The sequence below is a fragment of the Equus quagga genome, chromosome 9 (genome assembly GCF_021613505.1).
Source record: "Equus quagga isolate Etosha38 chromosome 9, UCLA_HA_Equagga_1.0, whole genome shotgun sequence".
Classification (NCBI taxonomy): domain Eukaryota; kingdom Metazoa; phylum Chordata; class Mammalia; order Perissodactyla; family Equidae; genus Equus; species Equus quagga.
The window spans coordinates 113,763,054-113,778,959 of NC_060275.1; the positions used below are offsets into that span (position 1 = coordinate 113,763,054).

The window sequence follows — 15,906 nt, forward strand, 5'->3', positions numbered from 1 at the left end:
GGGAGAATAGAGTGTGATAGAAGCTTTTACTTCTCTTGTGTATTCTTTTGTGCCCTAGGACATATTTACCAAATATATGTATTAGTTTCATAACGTGAATTAACATTTACTGAATTTTGAGGATGCTGGGGGTCTGGACAGGCCCGGATATGGGTACAGTGTATGACAAGCAGACCCCATCCTGTGGGCCACCTCATATGCACCCGGGATACAGTTAGGGATCTCGATAGCAGCATGAGGTCTTAAAAATAGGAAAAGTTTTCTATAGATGCATAGGATGGAGCAGGCAAGAATAGCCACTGCCTTAATTCTCACCTGATGTTAATACCAATGTGACATCGTAACCTGCCACTTGGAGGAAAACAAACGTGGGCGGAGAACTGTTAAGAGTCCTCATGTCACTGTTTCATGGAGAAAAGAATGATTGCTCAGCTGTAATAGTCATGTAATAGTCAAATCAGGCTCCCACCCCACCCAAGGGAATATTGTAGGCTTCCAGTTGGTCTGGCTGATTGCAGCTCCTCAAGTCTAAAGAAAAGAAAGCTAGGAGGAGTCGTGATGGGAGGGCTTTTGATATAGACTTCAAGCTGTTTTACGGATTACACATTAATTAGATCAGTGGGTCAGCAAACTTCCTCTGTAAAGAACCAACTAGAAAATATTTTAGATTTCACAGTCTGTATGGTCTCTTTTACAGCTACTCAACTCTGTCCTTGTAGCATGGAAGCAGCCGCAGACCATAATGAGTGGGTGTGGCGGTGTGTCAGCAAGGCTAACAGATTGGTCAGGCAAAGGAGCATGATTCACTTTTAGATTCAGATAGTTTATTACTGTCATAGACAACAAAAGAGCAGAAAAGCAGTCAGCTAGCCATGCCCCTCGTCTCACAGGATGACACCAAAACTAAAGGGGGCCGGATGACAATGCAACATGACAACTAAGGCACCATGTTGCTGAGGAGCCAGTTCCCTTGTGCAGCTTAGCAATTTTATAGCCTGCAGCTGTATCCTAGTGGAGGCGGGAGGGAGTCGGGGCAGAAAGCCTTATCTCTCATCAGAACCTGGGGGGCGATGAGAAGCTATCTCCTGACAGCCTCCATGGAACATAGGGAGGTGGGAGGGAAATGGCCTTGTAGCAGCTTCCCATAATGGTCCCATGTGCCATGATCGGGGAGGATCAAAGGGCCTCATGCCAAAGCTCAGGTCAGCTGTTAAGCCTTGCCACACGTGGAGACATGGAAAGTCACCAGGGCAGCAAGGCAGAGCGTTCCCCTACAATGTGTCTCAGTAAAACTTTAGGTGGCCACCTAGATTTGGCCCATGGGCTGTCGTTTGCTAACTCTTGAATTAGAGTATTATCAGGGCTGGCCTGGTGGCACAGTGGTTAAGTTTACATGTTCCGCTTCTCGGCGGCCCAAGATTCGCCGGTTCGGATCCTGGGTGCGGACATGGCACCGCTTGGCATGCCATGCTGTGGTAGACATCCCACATATAAAGTAGAGGAAGGTGGGCACAGATGTTAGCTCAGGCCCAATCTTCCTCAGCAAAAAGAGGAGGACTGGCAGTAGTTAGCTCAGGGCTAATCTTTTGAATGAATAAATGTACATTGTTATCATATACACTGATTTATAAAATTAGGTGTTAAATTTATTAAATTACTTATTAAATTACATAAATTAACTCTATACCATAATATTTTCTGAATATCATGGTGGTTTCTTTTCTTCAAACAATTATATATTCTTTACTTTTTGACACCCATCACAATTATGAGATAAGATAAACCTATCGGATGTGGAGTTAACATTTTACGGGTGAGGGATTGCTCTAAATCAGAGAGAGAATGTCTAAAGAATCATCAGTCATAGAACAGAAACTAGAATTCTGCGTACTACATGCCAGTCCAGGCTTCATTCAGCCTACGGGACCATAAGCCAAAGGCTGGTCATCGTCTGTCTTTCCAGGTTGCATGCAGCCTCTATCATGTTTCCTGGCCCAAGACAGGCTCGGTAAACACTTATCCAATTTACAAACGGACACTCTGCTTCTCTCTTTTCTGCTACTTTACTTCATAACCTAAAAAGAAAATCTGAGTTCTTAGGAAACAGTGAAACTCCCTTTACAGAAAAACGTAGTGATAAAAAACATAAGCCAAAGGATTAACTGTTGGACCTTAAGTGTTTCTTGTTGTTGGCATTGGTTTTGTGGTTTTTTTTGCTTTATTATTAAAACTAATTGGGGAGAGAAAAAAGGCTGAGAACCAGGAGAATCGTAATCTATAGATAAGATAGGAGAGACATGCCTTTTATGTTTTGCTTTATAAAACTCAAGGGAAACATGGAACCATTAAGAAAAGACTTTGGCTCCATTTATGAATGGGTATCTAGTCATTCTGAATCCATTTGGTCCGTAATAGTGTCATTTAGCTAAAGAAATTAACACCTCATTGAGAAAATTAGTGAGGATATTAGGGTACTGCAGGACATGTATTGCTTGAAAGAGCAAAGTTATGAAAGGAGGAGTTCGTAAGTTGGCACATTTATTAATTAAATGTTCTCTAAAGACAGCATCTGCCCGATGGGAGAAACTCACAGTGTAGAGAGAGAAATTGCAGTGTCCCCACAATGTTCCCCAGCAGGACAACTTTAGCCATTCAGTTATGAATCACATAAACATTCAGAGGGACATTTTGTCATGAACCCATTTTACGAAGTAATTATTCTCTCTTCAAAATGAATTTAATATTTTCGAAATCTCAACATCTTGAGTTTTTGTTTGCATTGGCTTTGGTTTAGACTCTAAATAGACTGTGGATTTTCCTACTTAATTCATTCATAGTATATTTATTGAACTTCATCTGTGCCAAGCACCAAGCCAGGCCCTGAGTGTTCAATGACAGATGAGGCATCGCTGACCCTGTCTTCGTGGAGCTCAGAGTCTAATGAGAAATTCTGGCATCAATGAAATCTCCCAATGTCTATCATGAATTCAAGCCAAAGGGACATGGGGTTGCTTTAGACTTTATCCTACAATTGATTTATCATTAAAGTCCAGTCCTGGACTACTCTAAGACCTAATGTCCAAGGCTGACATCTCTGTCCAATTACTACCTAAGTTATATCTGAATCATAACCCATCTTCCAATCTTAGATTTCCAATAGTAAGAGAATTATTTACCAAGTTATGATATGCTTATTCAAGGATTGTTCACTCAGTGGCTTATTCTGAAGTCATTCTATGATGACCGTGAAGACATCTGTGTGATATGAGAGTGATTGAAAAAAGCAGGACAACATTATGTGCATGCCATCATTACAGCTATTTAAAAAATAGGAGGAAAAGACAAAGTACATTCACCAACATGCTAATTACGACTGTGAAGGGCACATTGGAAGAGGAGGTCTGAGGTGGATCTTAGGCTGGAACACAGTGTCTTCCGGCAAAGTCACAAGGTAACACCCCCAGGTCCTGGGCAGGGTGGAAAAGGAGCGGTCAAAATGTGATAGGTAGAAGAGGAACATGCGTGCAGGCGACTAGGACATTAAGGAACATAAAGCTTACTACTGTTTGTGTGTGACAGTTAGGGAGAAAAGTCGGTTTTGTGGGATCTGAAGCTTATGCAGTTTGGGAGGGATTCTCACTAAGGAAAAGAATATCAAATTATAAATACAAAATGACTAGGGCCACTCACAGGGCCTTAACAGGTCTCATGAAGTAAAGAAGTCTGTTTCCTTAACCTAATGCTAAATCCACCTTTGGCAATGATATAAACATATATTTTGATCCAAGTAGACAATAAAAACAAAGAAAATATATGAACATCATCTTGCAGAGACGCCATGGGCTGCCCCTACAATCATAGGCTTATGAGTACCATTTTTTCTTCTCTTCTTTTGCCAAATATTTTGCTGTAATCACATTGTTGTTTCAACGGAGAATGTTTTCAAGAACAGTCAAGTGTGCTAAAACTATTCCATAGGTCAAATCCAGTAGGAGAGGCTCTTAACCTTCCTTAGCTGTGCGGTAGCCAGCCTACGTTTGGGGTTCAGCTTTCTATTCAGTTTCCTCACACAGTGTGTTCCTGTTTCAGTCACTTAGATAAAGTTTGAAAATTGGTATATTTACCAACCTTTTGTACCTCAGCTGAGTTTGAGAAACACAACTAAAGAGCTCACAATGCAAGGTTTCATGATTTAACATCTACTCTATGGGCCTCCTGCTTTTGAGCTCCTGAGTTTAAAGCCACGTAAAGAACTGCATGGGGAAGCTTGGGCTGCAGCACTTTTCTCAGCTTCAGATCCTTGCACCTGAGTTATCCTGAGCTGCAGCACTTCGGCTTTTATACACTGGGTTTCCCCTAAAATTTTATTTGCAGCATAGTCTGATGAATTAATGGTTCTTATAGAAATAACCATTCCCACATGTCTGCAAATCAGGCTTGCGTATGGAAAGATCATGAGCCTTGGATTCGGGTGAATCCTAGATAAGCCTTTGCTTGGTATGTGATTACGATCAGGTTACTCAATATGTTACTAGGGACAAAAAGACAGAGACTAAGTAATGGGTCTGGCACATAATAAGAATTCAGTACAAGATGGTTCCTTTCCTTTCTCATTTGATTATTCCAGTCAGTTCATGTAGGTCCTACTGAGCCAGCATTCCTAGTGAACGGTCTTTATTCATTCTCTCCACCCTCTGTTGAAGGCTTGACTTTAAATTTCCCTCTGTACCAAATGGAAGTCAAAAGCAACTATAAAAAGAAACACACACATAGGAGAAGAAAAGCAAAAATTCAAACTGCTCTTGTACATGTGCTTTGCCTTCTTTGCCAAGATATACTTCACATTGCCACTGGACTAAACCGAAGGCAAACTGACCTATCAAGAATTTGTTTTTCCACCTTTAAACAACTTCGCATTGTCTGAGAGGTACAGCGCCCATCAGGCCAGATTCTGCTCCTTACATTAAATTGTTTACCTAGCTCTGGTCTGTCTGAGTAGATGGATTTTCTGGCAGTTTGTGAGACTCTACTGTGACCACATTCTGTGTGTAGGTGAGTGATGGCAACATGGCCCCATCCAGCTGGTAGAAGCATCTGCCAGTGGATATTCAGGAATCCCCTGTCTCAAGTGAACGTGTATCTATACACAAGGGTCTGAGAGTCAGGCACCAGTGGAGGCTGCACAGGGCCAGGTGTGAGGAAAGCCAAATGCTTACCTTTGCTGCTGTCTCCAGGTCCATCCCAGCTGTTGAGGAGAGCACTAGAGGATCCGAGTGTAAGGTAGATGCCATGCTTGCCGGAATTTTTCTGCTGAGATGGCCAGATATTCTTCCTCAGGGTGGGCTATGCTCCAAGGAAAGATTCCTTGGCCTAAACCTCATTCACTCAGTCTTGGGTAAACTGTTAAGTTGGATGAATTATAAGGAGTTAGAATCATATAAATTTTTTTTCCTCTGGACTTATTGTCTTCTAAGGTCTTGTGTAAAAATTAAGATGTATTCCTTGACACCTTGTGCATTCTTCAGATGTAACTGTTGACCCTTCAAACTCTCCTGTGTCTTCTGATTCTGCCCATTAAACCCTTGTTCCCACAAGGGTGTCCCTTGACGAAACATGAGACAAGAAGATATTATATCTTCATGTTTACCCTTGATGGACCGGGAAGGAGAAGAGACTGTGGGAGAGTAGACTTGGAGGAACCTGTAATTACCACTATCTTACAGAACAGAGAACGTAGAATACTGAAAGTATAGGCTTTTCCCCAAATGAAGGGACCAGTGATTCTTTTCTTTCCCTCTCAGGCGCATGGATACAGCATTTTCTGGTCATCACTCCCAGCAACTACTTCAACATCCCTGAGATGTGAAGGGCTCGTGTTGGCCATTCTTACTCTCTGTGCCCTCTCTGTCCTGGTTTTGGTCCTTGAGTATAAAACTGGCCATGGCTGAGGCTGCTTTCCTTGGAGAGCTTTATCCTGGGCACAGACTTGGCCTTTCAAGAAAGACTTTATGTTTGTTCTAGGGCAAAGTTCACAATGACTGAGGCCCACCCAGAGGCCAAGATAAACAGCTCAGGATTCTGTGCATGCCAAGTGGATGAAGCGGGTCCGTCTGTATCACGTCAGAAAGCAAATCTGGTCCCAAGCTGATCTCAGTTACTAGATTCCAGAAAGCCCTTTTGTTTTGCTTATTTCAAATGCCGTTTACTCTTTTAACTGTTTTTTTTTTACTATCAATTTTCCCAAAATGCTTCACTGTAAAATTTATATCAATTTTGTTTAGTTTTAAAACATATTTTTCAGGAAAATTTGAGTGTTATATCTGCTTAATAAGATTTTAACTAAAAAGCATTTGCCTAGAATTACTGGCAGTACATATCAGTTATTTAAATTTAATATTAAAAGCAAATTGAAATGTGAAAAATCCTCATTGTACTTAACAATCCCATTTAATAATAAGCCTGCAGTGAACAGTTTTTAATATCTTTAAAGTTAGTGAGTGACTAATTGAAATTCTAGTTCATTAATTTCATCTATAAATTTTAGCATGTAACCTGAATTCTTATTAAATACCTTTAGCAAGTTATGCATAATGAGTATAAACGTGTATTTTTACTAGTAATTATATCTGTGTTTACTTGGCACATGTCGTCATTTTAAAAAATACTGTTACAATTGTGTCGTATCTCAGTTCTTCTTGGGGATTATAAATTAATCTAATAGATTTCACTATCTTACACATCCTATATGCCACAGCCAAATTTCCCTTGTCTAAGCAAAACCCAGACATTTTATGCACATCAGAACATTTCTCTGGAGCCTTAAGGAAACCTCCACCCAGCCAAGCTACCCACCTCCTGGATCATGCAGTGCACACATGGCTCTGGGACATCCTTCCTCAGGCTATGATGATAAGGGACGTGCTTCTCACTCAGCTAAACCCGAACTTCATTCAAAGGCCAGCCTGCACATCATCTCTTCCTGGCCCACCACTCTCTCCTCTGACTCCTGTAGCACCAATTGTCTGCGCTTCTCACTTAATAGTTATCCCACGCTATGTTGTTGTCAGACAACTTTCATGAATGTGTTCTTCCTCCCTCTCTAGTTCATTTCTGCTCCTTTGTGTCTTCAACACATAGCATTGTGCCTTGCACATGCAAGTAGTCAAAAAATTCATTGTGCGGGGGCTGGCCCCATGGCCAAGTAGTTAAGCTTTTAAGCACTCTCCACTTCAGTGGCCCACGGTTTCACTGGTTCGGATCCTGGGTGCAGACATGGCACCACTCATCAAGCCATGCTGAGGCAGCATCTCACATGCCACAACTAGAAGGACCCACACCTAAAATATGCAAATATGTAATGGAGGGCTTTGGGGAGAAACAAAAAAGTTGGCAACAGATGTTAGCTCAGGTGCCAATCTTTGAAAAACAAATCATTGTTAATTGATCCAAATGTGTAGTTGAATACTTTGCACCACTAAATAGAATGCATTGTGGTGTCTGACATTGCCTGATTAAATAAAGAACCCATGGCATTCAAAGATTTAGGATTTTGGGTATAGAATGTTTTCAAATACCTCAGAAGTCGATACCATATAATAACATGTAATTATGGTGAGAGATTGATTAGACTAGCTATAAACATCCCATCTCAAAAAAACTTTGTTTTTCTTATTTAGTACATGATATAATTTAATTCTTAAGACAGCCTTTTAGGTAAGTATTATCATGCCAGTTTTGCAGAAAAGGAAACTGAAGAAAATATAGGTTCCAGTTGGATTTACCAATTGAAGGATTAGTTTATGTCTTAGAATGCGTTCTTGGAAGGTTATTGTCTAATTAGAATTTTTTCAGTCATATTTCTTGTAAGGTTTTTTTAATTTTTTTCTTGAGGAAGATTAGCCCTGAGCTAACTACTGCCAATCCTCCTCTTTTTGCTGAGGAAGACTGGCCCTGAGCTAACATCCATGCCCATCTTCCTCTGCTTTATATGTGGGATGCCCACTACAGCATGGCTTTTGCCAGGCGGTGCCATGTCTGCACCCAGGATCCAAACCGGTGAACCCCCGGCTGCCGAGAAGCAGAACATGCGAACTTAACCACTGCACCAGCAGGCCAGTCCCTCTTGTAAGATATTTTTTAGTACAACTCTTAAAGTAAAAGTGGATTCTGACATATATGGCAACATGGTGGTTAAGAATAAGATGCCTCAGGTTGTCTTAGGAATTAAGGCAAGGATCGTTCATGAACGAGTAAATCGATCCTTCCCACTACCATCAAAATGGGAATAGAATTAAGTACTGACATTTGACACATGGCTTTTGCACAGTATTTGGGAAGTTCTTTAAAGTGTGCAGCGCTTCCAAGGAGACCCTAATTCTTTAACAGGTCTCCAGGGCTCTGCTGTTTACGACTCAAGTCAGCCAAAACCTAGCCTCCTTTTATTCAGTTCTTCAAACCCTCCTATTTCCCTCCCACCTGAGCACCTTCCTCAGGCTGAACATGCTGCCAAAATGTTCTGGTTTTGCTGATACTCATCAAATGGATCACTTCTATTTACCTCATTAGTCCTAGTTTAAATGCCACTCCCCACCTGTTACCTGACCCCAGACCCACCCAACTAAATGGGGTTCTCCCTTTTGGTCTTTCCTTTGCAACTGATTGTTGACATTTATCTGTGTAATTGATTACTGTTTATTTCCTTTACTAAAAGGTAAATTGTTTGGGTGCAGTGTCTGTATCTGTTTTGTTTGCCACCGTATATACCCCCACCACTTTCAAAGTCTAGTTCATGGCAGGTACTCTTAAGTATGTGCTGAATGAATAAATGATTGAAGCACTTTTAACATCCCATGTTTAATGAATACATTCCGTTAATATGGTAAAAATTCTTAATATCAAAAATAAACTGATATAAAGACAATTAGTGTCGCAGAAACACACCAGATAACGTCATTGATACTAAGATAATCTAATATACAAGAGGATCATATTCAGTAATTAGCTCCAATTTTTCAGAAGTACAGTGAAGAGATTCTAATGAATACGTCTATTTTGCTTGTTATTCAAATTAGTAAATAGCATAACTGCAAACTTTAAAATGTAAATGAAGAATTCAGATAAATATTAGTACCCATTTAGCTCTAAAATATACTTAATAAATGTGTTTTCAAATAACCTTTCAGATTCTGGCCAGCATGTTTTCTGAATTCAGATACGTTAAAATACCAGGATAACATATCAAATGAGAATAATCTAAGATTATTAACAAAATGAGGAGAAGTTTTTATTACAAAGATTTACTATACAAAGAAAAAGAGTTTCAAAGTGGACTAAAGAAAAGCCGCTTTCGTGATGGCTGCATTCATAGGAAGTCCATGGTTCTCCACACGGTCTCTTTAAAAGACCCACCTTCCAGAAATAAAAAGTTATGAAGACTGATTTTTCTTAAAGTCTAATTTAGAATAAAGGTAGCGCTCATCAGATTTTGCCCGTGGTTTAAAATATTTTAAGCGAGGAAAACTTATTTATATATCAATGGTATTTTTTAGTGAATGGGCATTTGTGTTTGTAGGGAAGTTTTAGTATTTTAAGGGATAAGTGGAATGTTAAGGACACGCAGAACTGTCAGCATTATCGGAAGAAAGTAATGTTTTTGCAAGCAGATTTCATTTAAAACAGTGTAGAGTAGTTCACGTTACCCTGCATTTCAGTTCTCCAGGCAGCTTTGCAAGAAGGAGCCTGGAGCAGAGTTAGGCAGTGGGAGAAGTTTTCCCCTTTTTGGAATTTGATTTTGTCAAATGTTGCTTTAATAAGAAATGTGAAAAGGAGTGCGGGCCTTGTGACTAATTCTCCAAGTGTAGTTCTGCCCTGTTTGCCCACCGATGTGAAAGAGGGACCATGCACAGAGAATTCCGATGTGTGATGGACTCTGTGGCATTCCACCAGCAAGGAGTGACTCTGCTTCACTTTGGCTCATTTAGGAGTTTGGTCACATCTCACTGTTGCAGCCAGATGAGGGCACAGCAGGGAGCAGGGTTCTCAATCTCCACCCTTTGCCCAGGTCTGTCTTACAGGTCTCAGTTGAAGGCAACTCATTATGGATATTTTCCCACAGAACGGTGTCTGCACAGGCACCCTTACTCAGGGAGAATTTACTGACCCTGAGCCTAGATACACTATGTGAGATGTCTTATTTCATAGATACAAAAATGTACCCTTTGCATGGTTTTACTTACTCATTGGTTTATTCTCATCTTTCCTATCTCCTGTAAAAAAAAAAAGAGAGAGAGATATTAAATCAGTTGTGTGACTTAAAAATGATGAGTTCTTAGGGCCAGCCGCGTGGCACAGCAGTTAAGTTCCCAGGTGTCCCTTCGGTGGCCCGGGGTTCGCCGGTTCAGATCCTGGATGTGCACCTCTGCACCGCTTGGCATGCCATGCTGTGACAGGTGTCCCACATATAAAGTAGAGGAAAATGGGCACGGATGTTAGCTCAAGGCCAATCTTCCTCAGCAAAAAGAGGAGGATTGGCGGCAGATGGTAGCTCAGAGCTAATCTTCCTCAAAAAAATAAAGAAAGAAATAATAAAATAAAATAAAACAAAAAAATGATGAGTTCCTAAAATTGAGAAATTTTGGATATGTCTATATCGTATAAATAAAGATTAAATTCTACCCAGTGGAACTGATCATTGAAATGAGTTTTTATTTTAAAAAGTCAATTATTAGAAGTTATATTCCCAAACCTCAAGAACTAGAGATTTTGAAAAGCTAGTGCTCACGCTCTCTGTTGTAAACTTGTGTTTGAGAAAGATGTTATCTGAATTCAATAGAAAAAGGAAAAAGAAACCATACACAGCTTCCTTGTTCTTAATTCTAAGCCATGGATCTTTTTATGTTGGTGTGAAGTTTGAGAAATTTAGATCAAAAGTGTATGTTTTTTGTTCTTTTGTTTTTAATTTTTAGTACAGGAGGAAAGGAGACTTGGTAAAATACATTTCAGATGGATCAAAGATAGTGAGGCAAGTGAAATAATACCGTAGGAGAATCAAAAGTAATCGTGGGTAAATGTTTTTATGATTTTTAGGTATGGAAGCTCTTTCTAAGTATGGCACAAAATCCAATCCTATGAAGGAAAGATTCATTAAATTCACTGCATGAAACTTTGAAACATTTATATCTCAAGAAAAAAAAATATGGTGACTAATGAGAAAAGTATTTGAAATACTATTAACAGAGGATTAATTTTTTAATAGAGAAATTTTTGCTTCCAATGACCAGATAAAAATAGTGAAACCAATGACCCAATCAAAAAAGCAAAACAAAATGAAACCAGGAATTGTTTATAAATAGGAAGTTTACAGAAATGGAAATACAGATAATCAGTAAGTGCTCACACACACTAAATGGAGCAAGTCTTAATCTCACAACTAAATAAATAAAAAAGGTAACTAGAAAATTGTTTTTCCTCTATCAGAAAGGGCTAAGTTAAAAAAAAATAGGCAATATTCAGCATGAAAGAGGGAGAAGAGATAAAGGCATCCCCCATATTGTTGGTTGGTACAAAATTATTAATATCCATAACTTTTAACCCCCCAGTTCCACTTGTAAGTGTTTAGCATGTAGAAAATATGAACATGCATGTGCATTACAGCCTTGCTTTTAAAGGATTTAAATAAGTGTTAAGGCATCAAGGTAACAGAATACACCACAGGCATTAAAAGGAATAAAGTAGATCTGTATATACTGGCAAGGAAAGTCTCATGATGTATTTTTATGTGTAACAATTAAAACATGAGGCTGTGTGTACAATCCCCTTTGCATGTGTTACATGCATTGTTGTACATATAAACCACAGCAACCAAATATACATTTATGTATAGACATATCCACTCATGCACACTTATTTGAATAGGGAAAGTATCTCCAAAATGTATAAACGTGTGAACAGTTGCCTATTTCTAAGAAAGGGAGACTTTTACTTTTTCTTTATAAGTAGTTTGTTTGATTTTTTTGCATGAAAGTAAAATGTATGTGTTAAAGTAATTAAGAAGGAGGCCATTAGACTGGCGAGGCTCTAATGCCTTGGTGGCCTTGGTGAGCAAACCAAAACCCAAGCCAGAGTCTATGCACTCGCATCCGAGAAAATGAAATTTTAAGAACAGCGGTCACAAACAGCCAACTAGGCTTTTCCTAATAAGGCAACCATCTACGCTGTAGCCAGTCAAATCATTTCCTTGCTTTGCTTCCCTGTCTTCTCCATAAAATCCTCCCCGTTAGCTCCTCCTGCAGGTGCAGCACCCCTAACCACCTTGGGTTTGGCACTGCCCAATTTGAATCAATGTATGCTCAAAGAAACTCTTGAAAATTGTAATGTGCCTCAGTTTACCTTTTAAAATGTGCACGGTCACTTATCAAAAGGTTCTATTGAGATTATCTCGAGAGGTAATCGTTTCCCACCCCTTCCCACCCAACCTAGTCCTGCTGTGAGAAGCTCCAATTTTAACCGTTTCTGATTGAACTTCTTTGGGTGGCTAATAAATAATAATTGAATAGTAACTTAATAAATAATAGTTTTATACCTGTATTGCTTGATGTATTGTCTTTAGAGAGATCTTCCCCAGCTGTGGGACTTCGACCTTGCCTTTCTCTGCTTTGGTTTCTTCATTTTGAAGTGGAATAAATGTAATAGCCGTTGAGACCCTATATTTGTAAGATCCTATGAGGTTTAAATGAGCTAATAGAGGTCAAGTTCTTAGAACAGCACTTTATAAGTGGTTAACATATTCGATGTGTTAATTAGGATTATTTTCTGTCCTTAATATTGACGACATATTATTACTTATACTGCCTCCCTGGCCCCGTGTTTGCTAGCTACGCTGTGGTTTCTAGTCCTACTCTTGGTTCACCGGTAGCTCTACGACAGTCTCCCTTGCTGTAAGTGCACCCTACTTCTGAGAAGACCCTGGCACTTCCATGGGGTATTCACCTGCCTTCCTCACATCGTTTCACACATCTGACATCTTGACCTCTTCCCCCTTCACAGAGAGAGTCCCCAGGTGTTCAGTGCCCTGCTTGCCTGTGGGGTCACCTTCTGTATGATTTTGACCCTGTCATTGTCATCTCTGTCTGCTTCCCTCCACCCCCATCCGCCACCTTTTGTATTTATAGCATAGGAGCCAAAATCTTCATCTAATCATGCCCCTGATTGTGTGTGAACTCTTTCATTTAGACAAAACTAATGTAAAATATGTACCATCTACAATACTTCTGATATAATTTGCTGAATATTGTAGTCAGAGCTGTATTAAACTGTTATTAAATTGATATTTTTAATCATTTTTAAACTACGGTACTCAAAAGGAAGACTTCTCTATTTTATTAAATTTGGAGTAACCATGTTGAAGGGTTTGGGGTGTATTTGCCTCTCCTTGGACCAATTTCTTAAATTTTCTTTGCCTCAGTTTTCTCATTAACAAAGTAAAAACAACAATACCTCACTCATTATAGTTGTTTTAACTGTCTAAATGATATAATAATTTGATGTATCACAGTAGGTGTTCAACAAATGGCATCTGTTACCATGGTGATGATGATGATAATAGTGATGACAGTGATGATGGTGGTAGTGGTGATGATGATGATAAATAAAGTGAAGATATTAATACCTCCCTATAGAAGTTGTTTGTGTCTAAATGATATAATAAATTTATATATCACACTACGTGTTCAACAAATAATGCCTGTTATTAGGAGGATGACAATGATGATGATGGTAGTGGTGATGACTAGTATTTTTCAGCATTGCAAAATTCTGACTTTAGCTTTGCTCATGACACCAGAAGGCTCATGTTTCCCAGATAGTCTTTTAGTCATCTGCCCTGAATCTTAGAAAATAAATAGATATTTCAGCCAAAATTAATTATTTCATTTTAAAAGGATATTTGCTGGCATATGCAGATAGCCCTGTTCTTTAGTGTGCAGACTATAACTTTGTTTCTCGTATAGTGCCTATGTGAACTCATTGGCGCCAGGTTTGCCTTAGCTTGCATCTGTTGTGGTGAAACTGCCTCTCTGTTAACCCTTATGTATTTTCAGCACCTGCATTGGGGCCCAGGACCCTTACTGTGGCTGGGATGTGGTGATGAAGAAATGCACAAGTCTTGAGGAGAGCCTGAGCATGACGCAGTGGGAGCAGAGCGTCTCCGCCTGTCCTGTAAGTGTCCACCTTCCCTGACCTCTGAAAACATGTCCATGGGAACCCAGCTCTCCTACCATCCTACCCTTCACTTCAGTGGTGACCACATATTTTCTTGTTTCGACCTTTCCTGCAAACTCTGTCTTTACTCTCTTAACTCATTCAGCTCTTAGCTTGCACAAGAGCCACACAGGATGCTGTCCTAAGCTTTCTGCCTATTTTGATGAGAAATATCTTAAGAGGAAACACTGCTGGTTTGAAGATGGGGTGTAATCTCTGTTTTATTCTTGGATTTTTATCTCCAGAGTTTGGTGTGGACTCTTCTGCCCTTTGTAGCATTAATAAAATAGTAACCTCCATACCCATCAATTTCCCTTGGGAGCTGTAATTTCAGAAGCTGAAATAAGTAGAGTTTTTACAAGAATAAACCATTGAATCCCGTGTGGGACAGTCTGGAAGATGCTGGTTGGGGTCATGGGAGGGTCTGGGAAAAACAGCCTAATGTACATTCTCACAATGCACCCTGCAGGAGGAGGAGAAACCCGCCTGCACTGAGACCGGACTCTGAATCCAGGCAGATGCCGCAACTTCCATTGTCAATTTATTTGTTTGGGTCCTCACTTGTAGGAATCAGCTTGTTTGGTTTTTTTCCTTTGTCTTTAGAACCCTTAATCAAGTAATCTCAAATTCTTTTTTCTGTTCTCAGAGAATATGAGCAACAGCTATTAACTTCCACATTTTTGAAAATGTCTTAAGTCACTCTGCTGTCATATAACTGCTGATCTCTGTGGCTGTCAGTTCTGGCATACCTCTCAAGACAGAGGGGAGAAGAGAAGTGGCACAGCCCACTATTTGAAATCCGCGCTGTCTCTCCCATACAGCACGACTGCCTGAGGCATCTGAACAGTCCGTCTGTTTCCCATCAAGGATGATGCTCTTTCCATTTTCTACATCACATGTTCATGAAGCCTGACCTTCAATTTGTGGGGGAAAATCAGGCAGAGTGACATGAGGAAGGCTCGAGCTATTAAAACAACTGTCATTGCCCAAGGTTGACGCGAGACCCAGGCCTTTCACAGCACAGGTGGATGTACCCCCACATCCAGGCACTGGACGTAGCTTTGCAGTGGAGTTAGTGCTTTGGGTTATTTATCTTCAGATCTCTGATTTTAGAAGCAAACTTTTCTGCAGTGTCTCTTGAAATTGGCTAGAAAAATGCCAGTGTGTGTAGTAAGTCCCTTCTCATTTTTGAACAATTCTCTAAAAGCACAAAGGTGTTCACCTTAAATTCTTTGCAGCTAGAGAAAACATAAAGTGCAATATCTGAGAAGTAGCCCTAAAGTATGGATGTGTATTTTAGAAGAATCAGTGCTTCTTCTTGTAGATGTTTGGCCTTGCATTTTTCATGGTAAAAAGGGCAGAAGACTATAATAGCAGTTCTTAAGCGATAAGGACACTAGTCTAGGACTCAAGGTTATTTTAGTGGCTATCTGAGACGTGCTTAATTATATAATGGGAAATGTACACTCACCCACTTGGTTTATAACAAATATGTGTCTTGTAGATTTCTACAATCAAAAAATGTAGATGATACAATATTTAAGAAGTGACCAGAAGTTTGTCACTATAGTTGTTTCCTTCTACTGAGGAGACAGCTTCTGTTATAAACTCAAAGGAAGGTCAAAGGGAGATGTGGACCTGCCCTGGTGT

General features: G+C 39.8%; 1 protein-coding gene across 5 annotated transcripts in view; it reads left to right on the forward strand.

Annotated features, from left to right (window-relative positions):
* The window catches only part of SEMA5A (semaphorin 5A), a 459,076-nt gene that overhangs the window by 354,939 nt on the left and 88,231 nt on the right, over nucleotides 1–15,906 (forward strand). For all 5 annotated transcript variants that reach the window (XM_046672376.1, XM_046672377.1, XM_046672375.1 and 2 more), the window contains one exon: nucleotides 14,097–14,214. In XM_046672376.1, coding sequence (XP_046528332.1) covers nucleotides 14,097–14,214 — 118 coding nt within the window. The remainder of the gene's footprint in view (nucleotides 1–14,096; nucleotides 14,215–15,906) is intronic.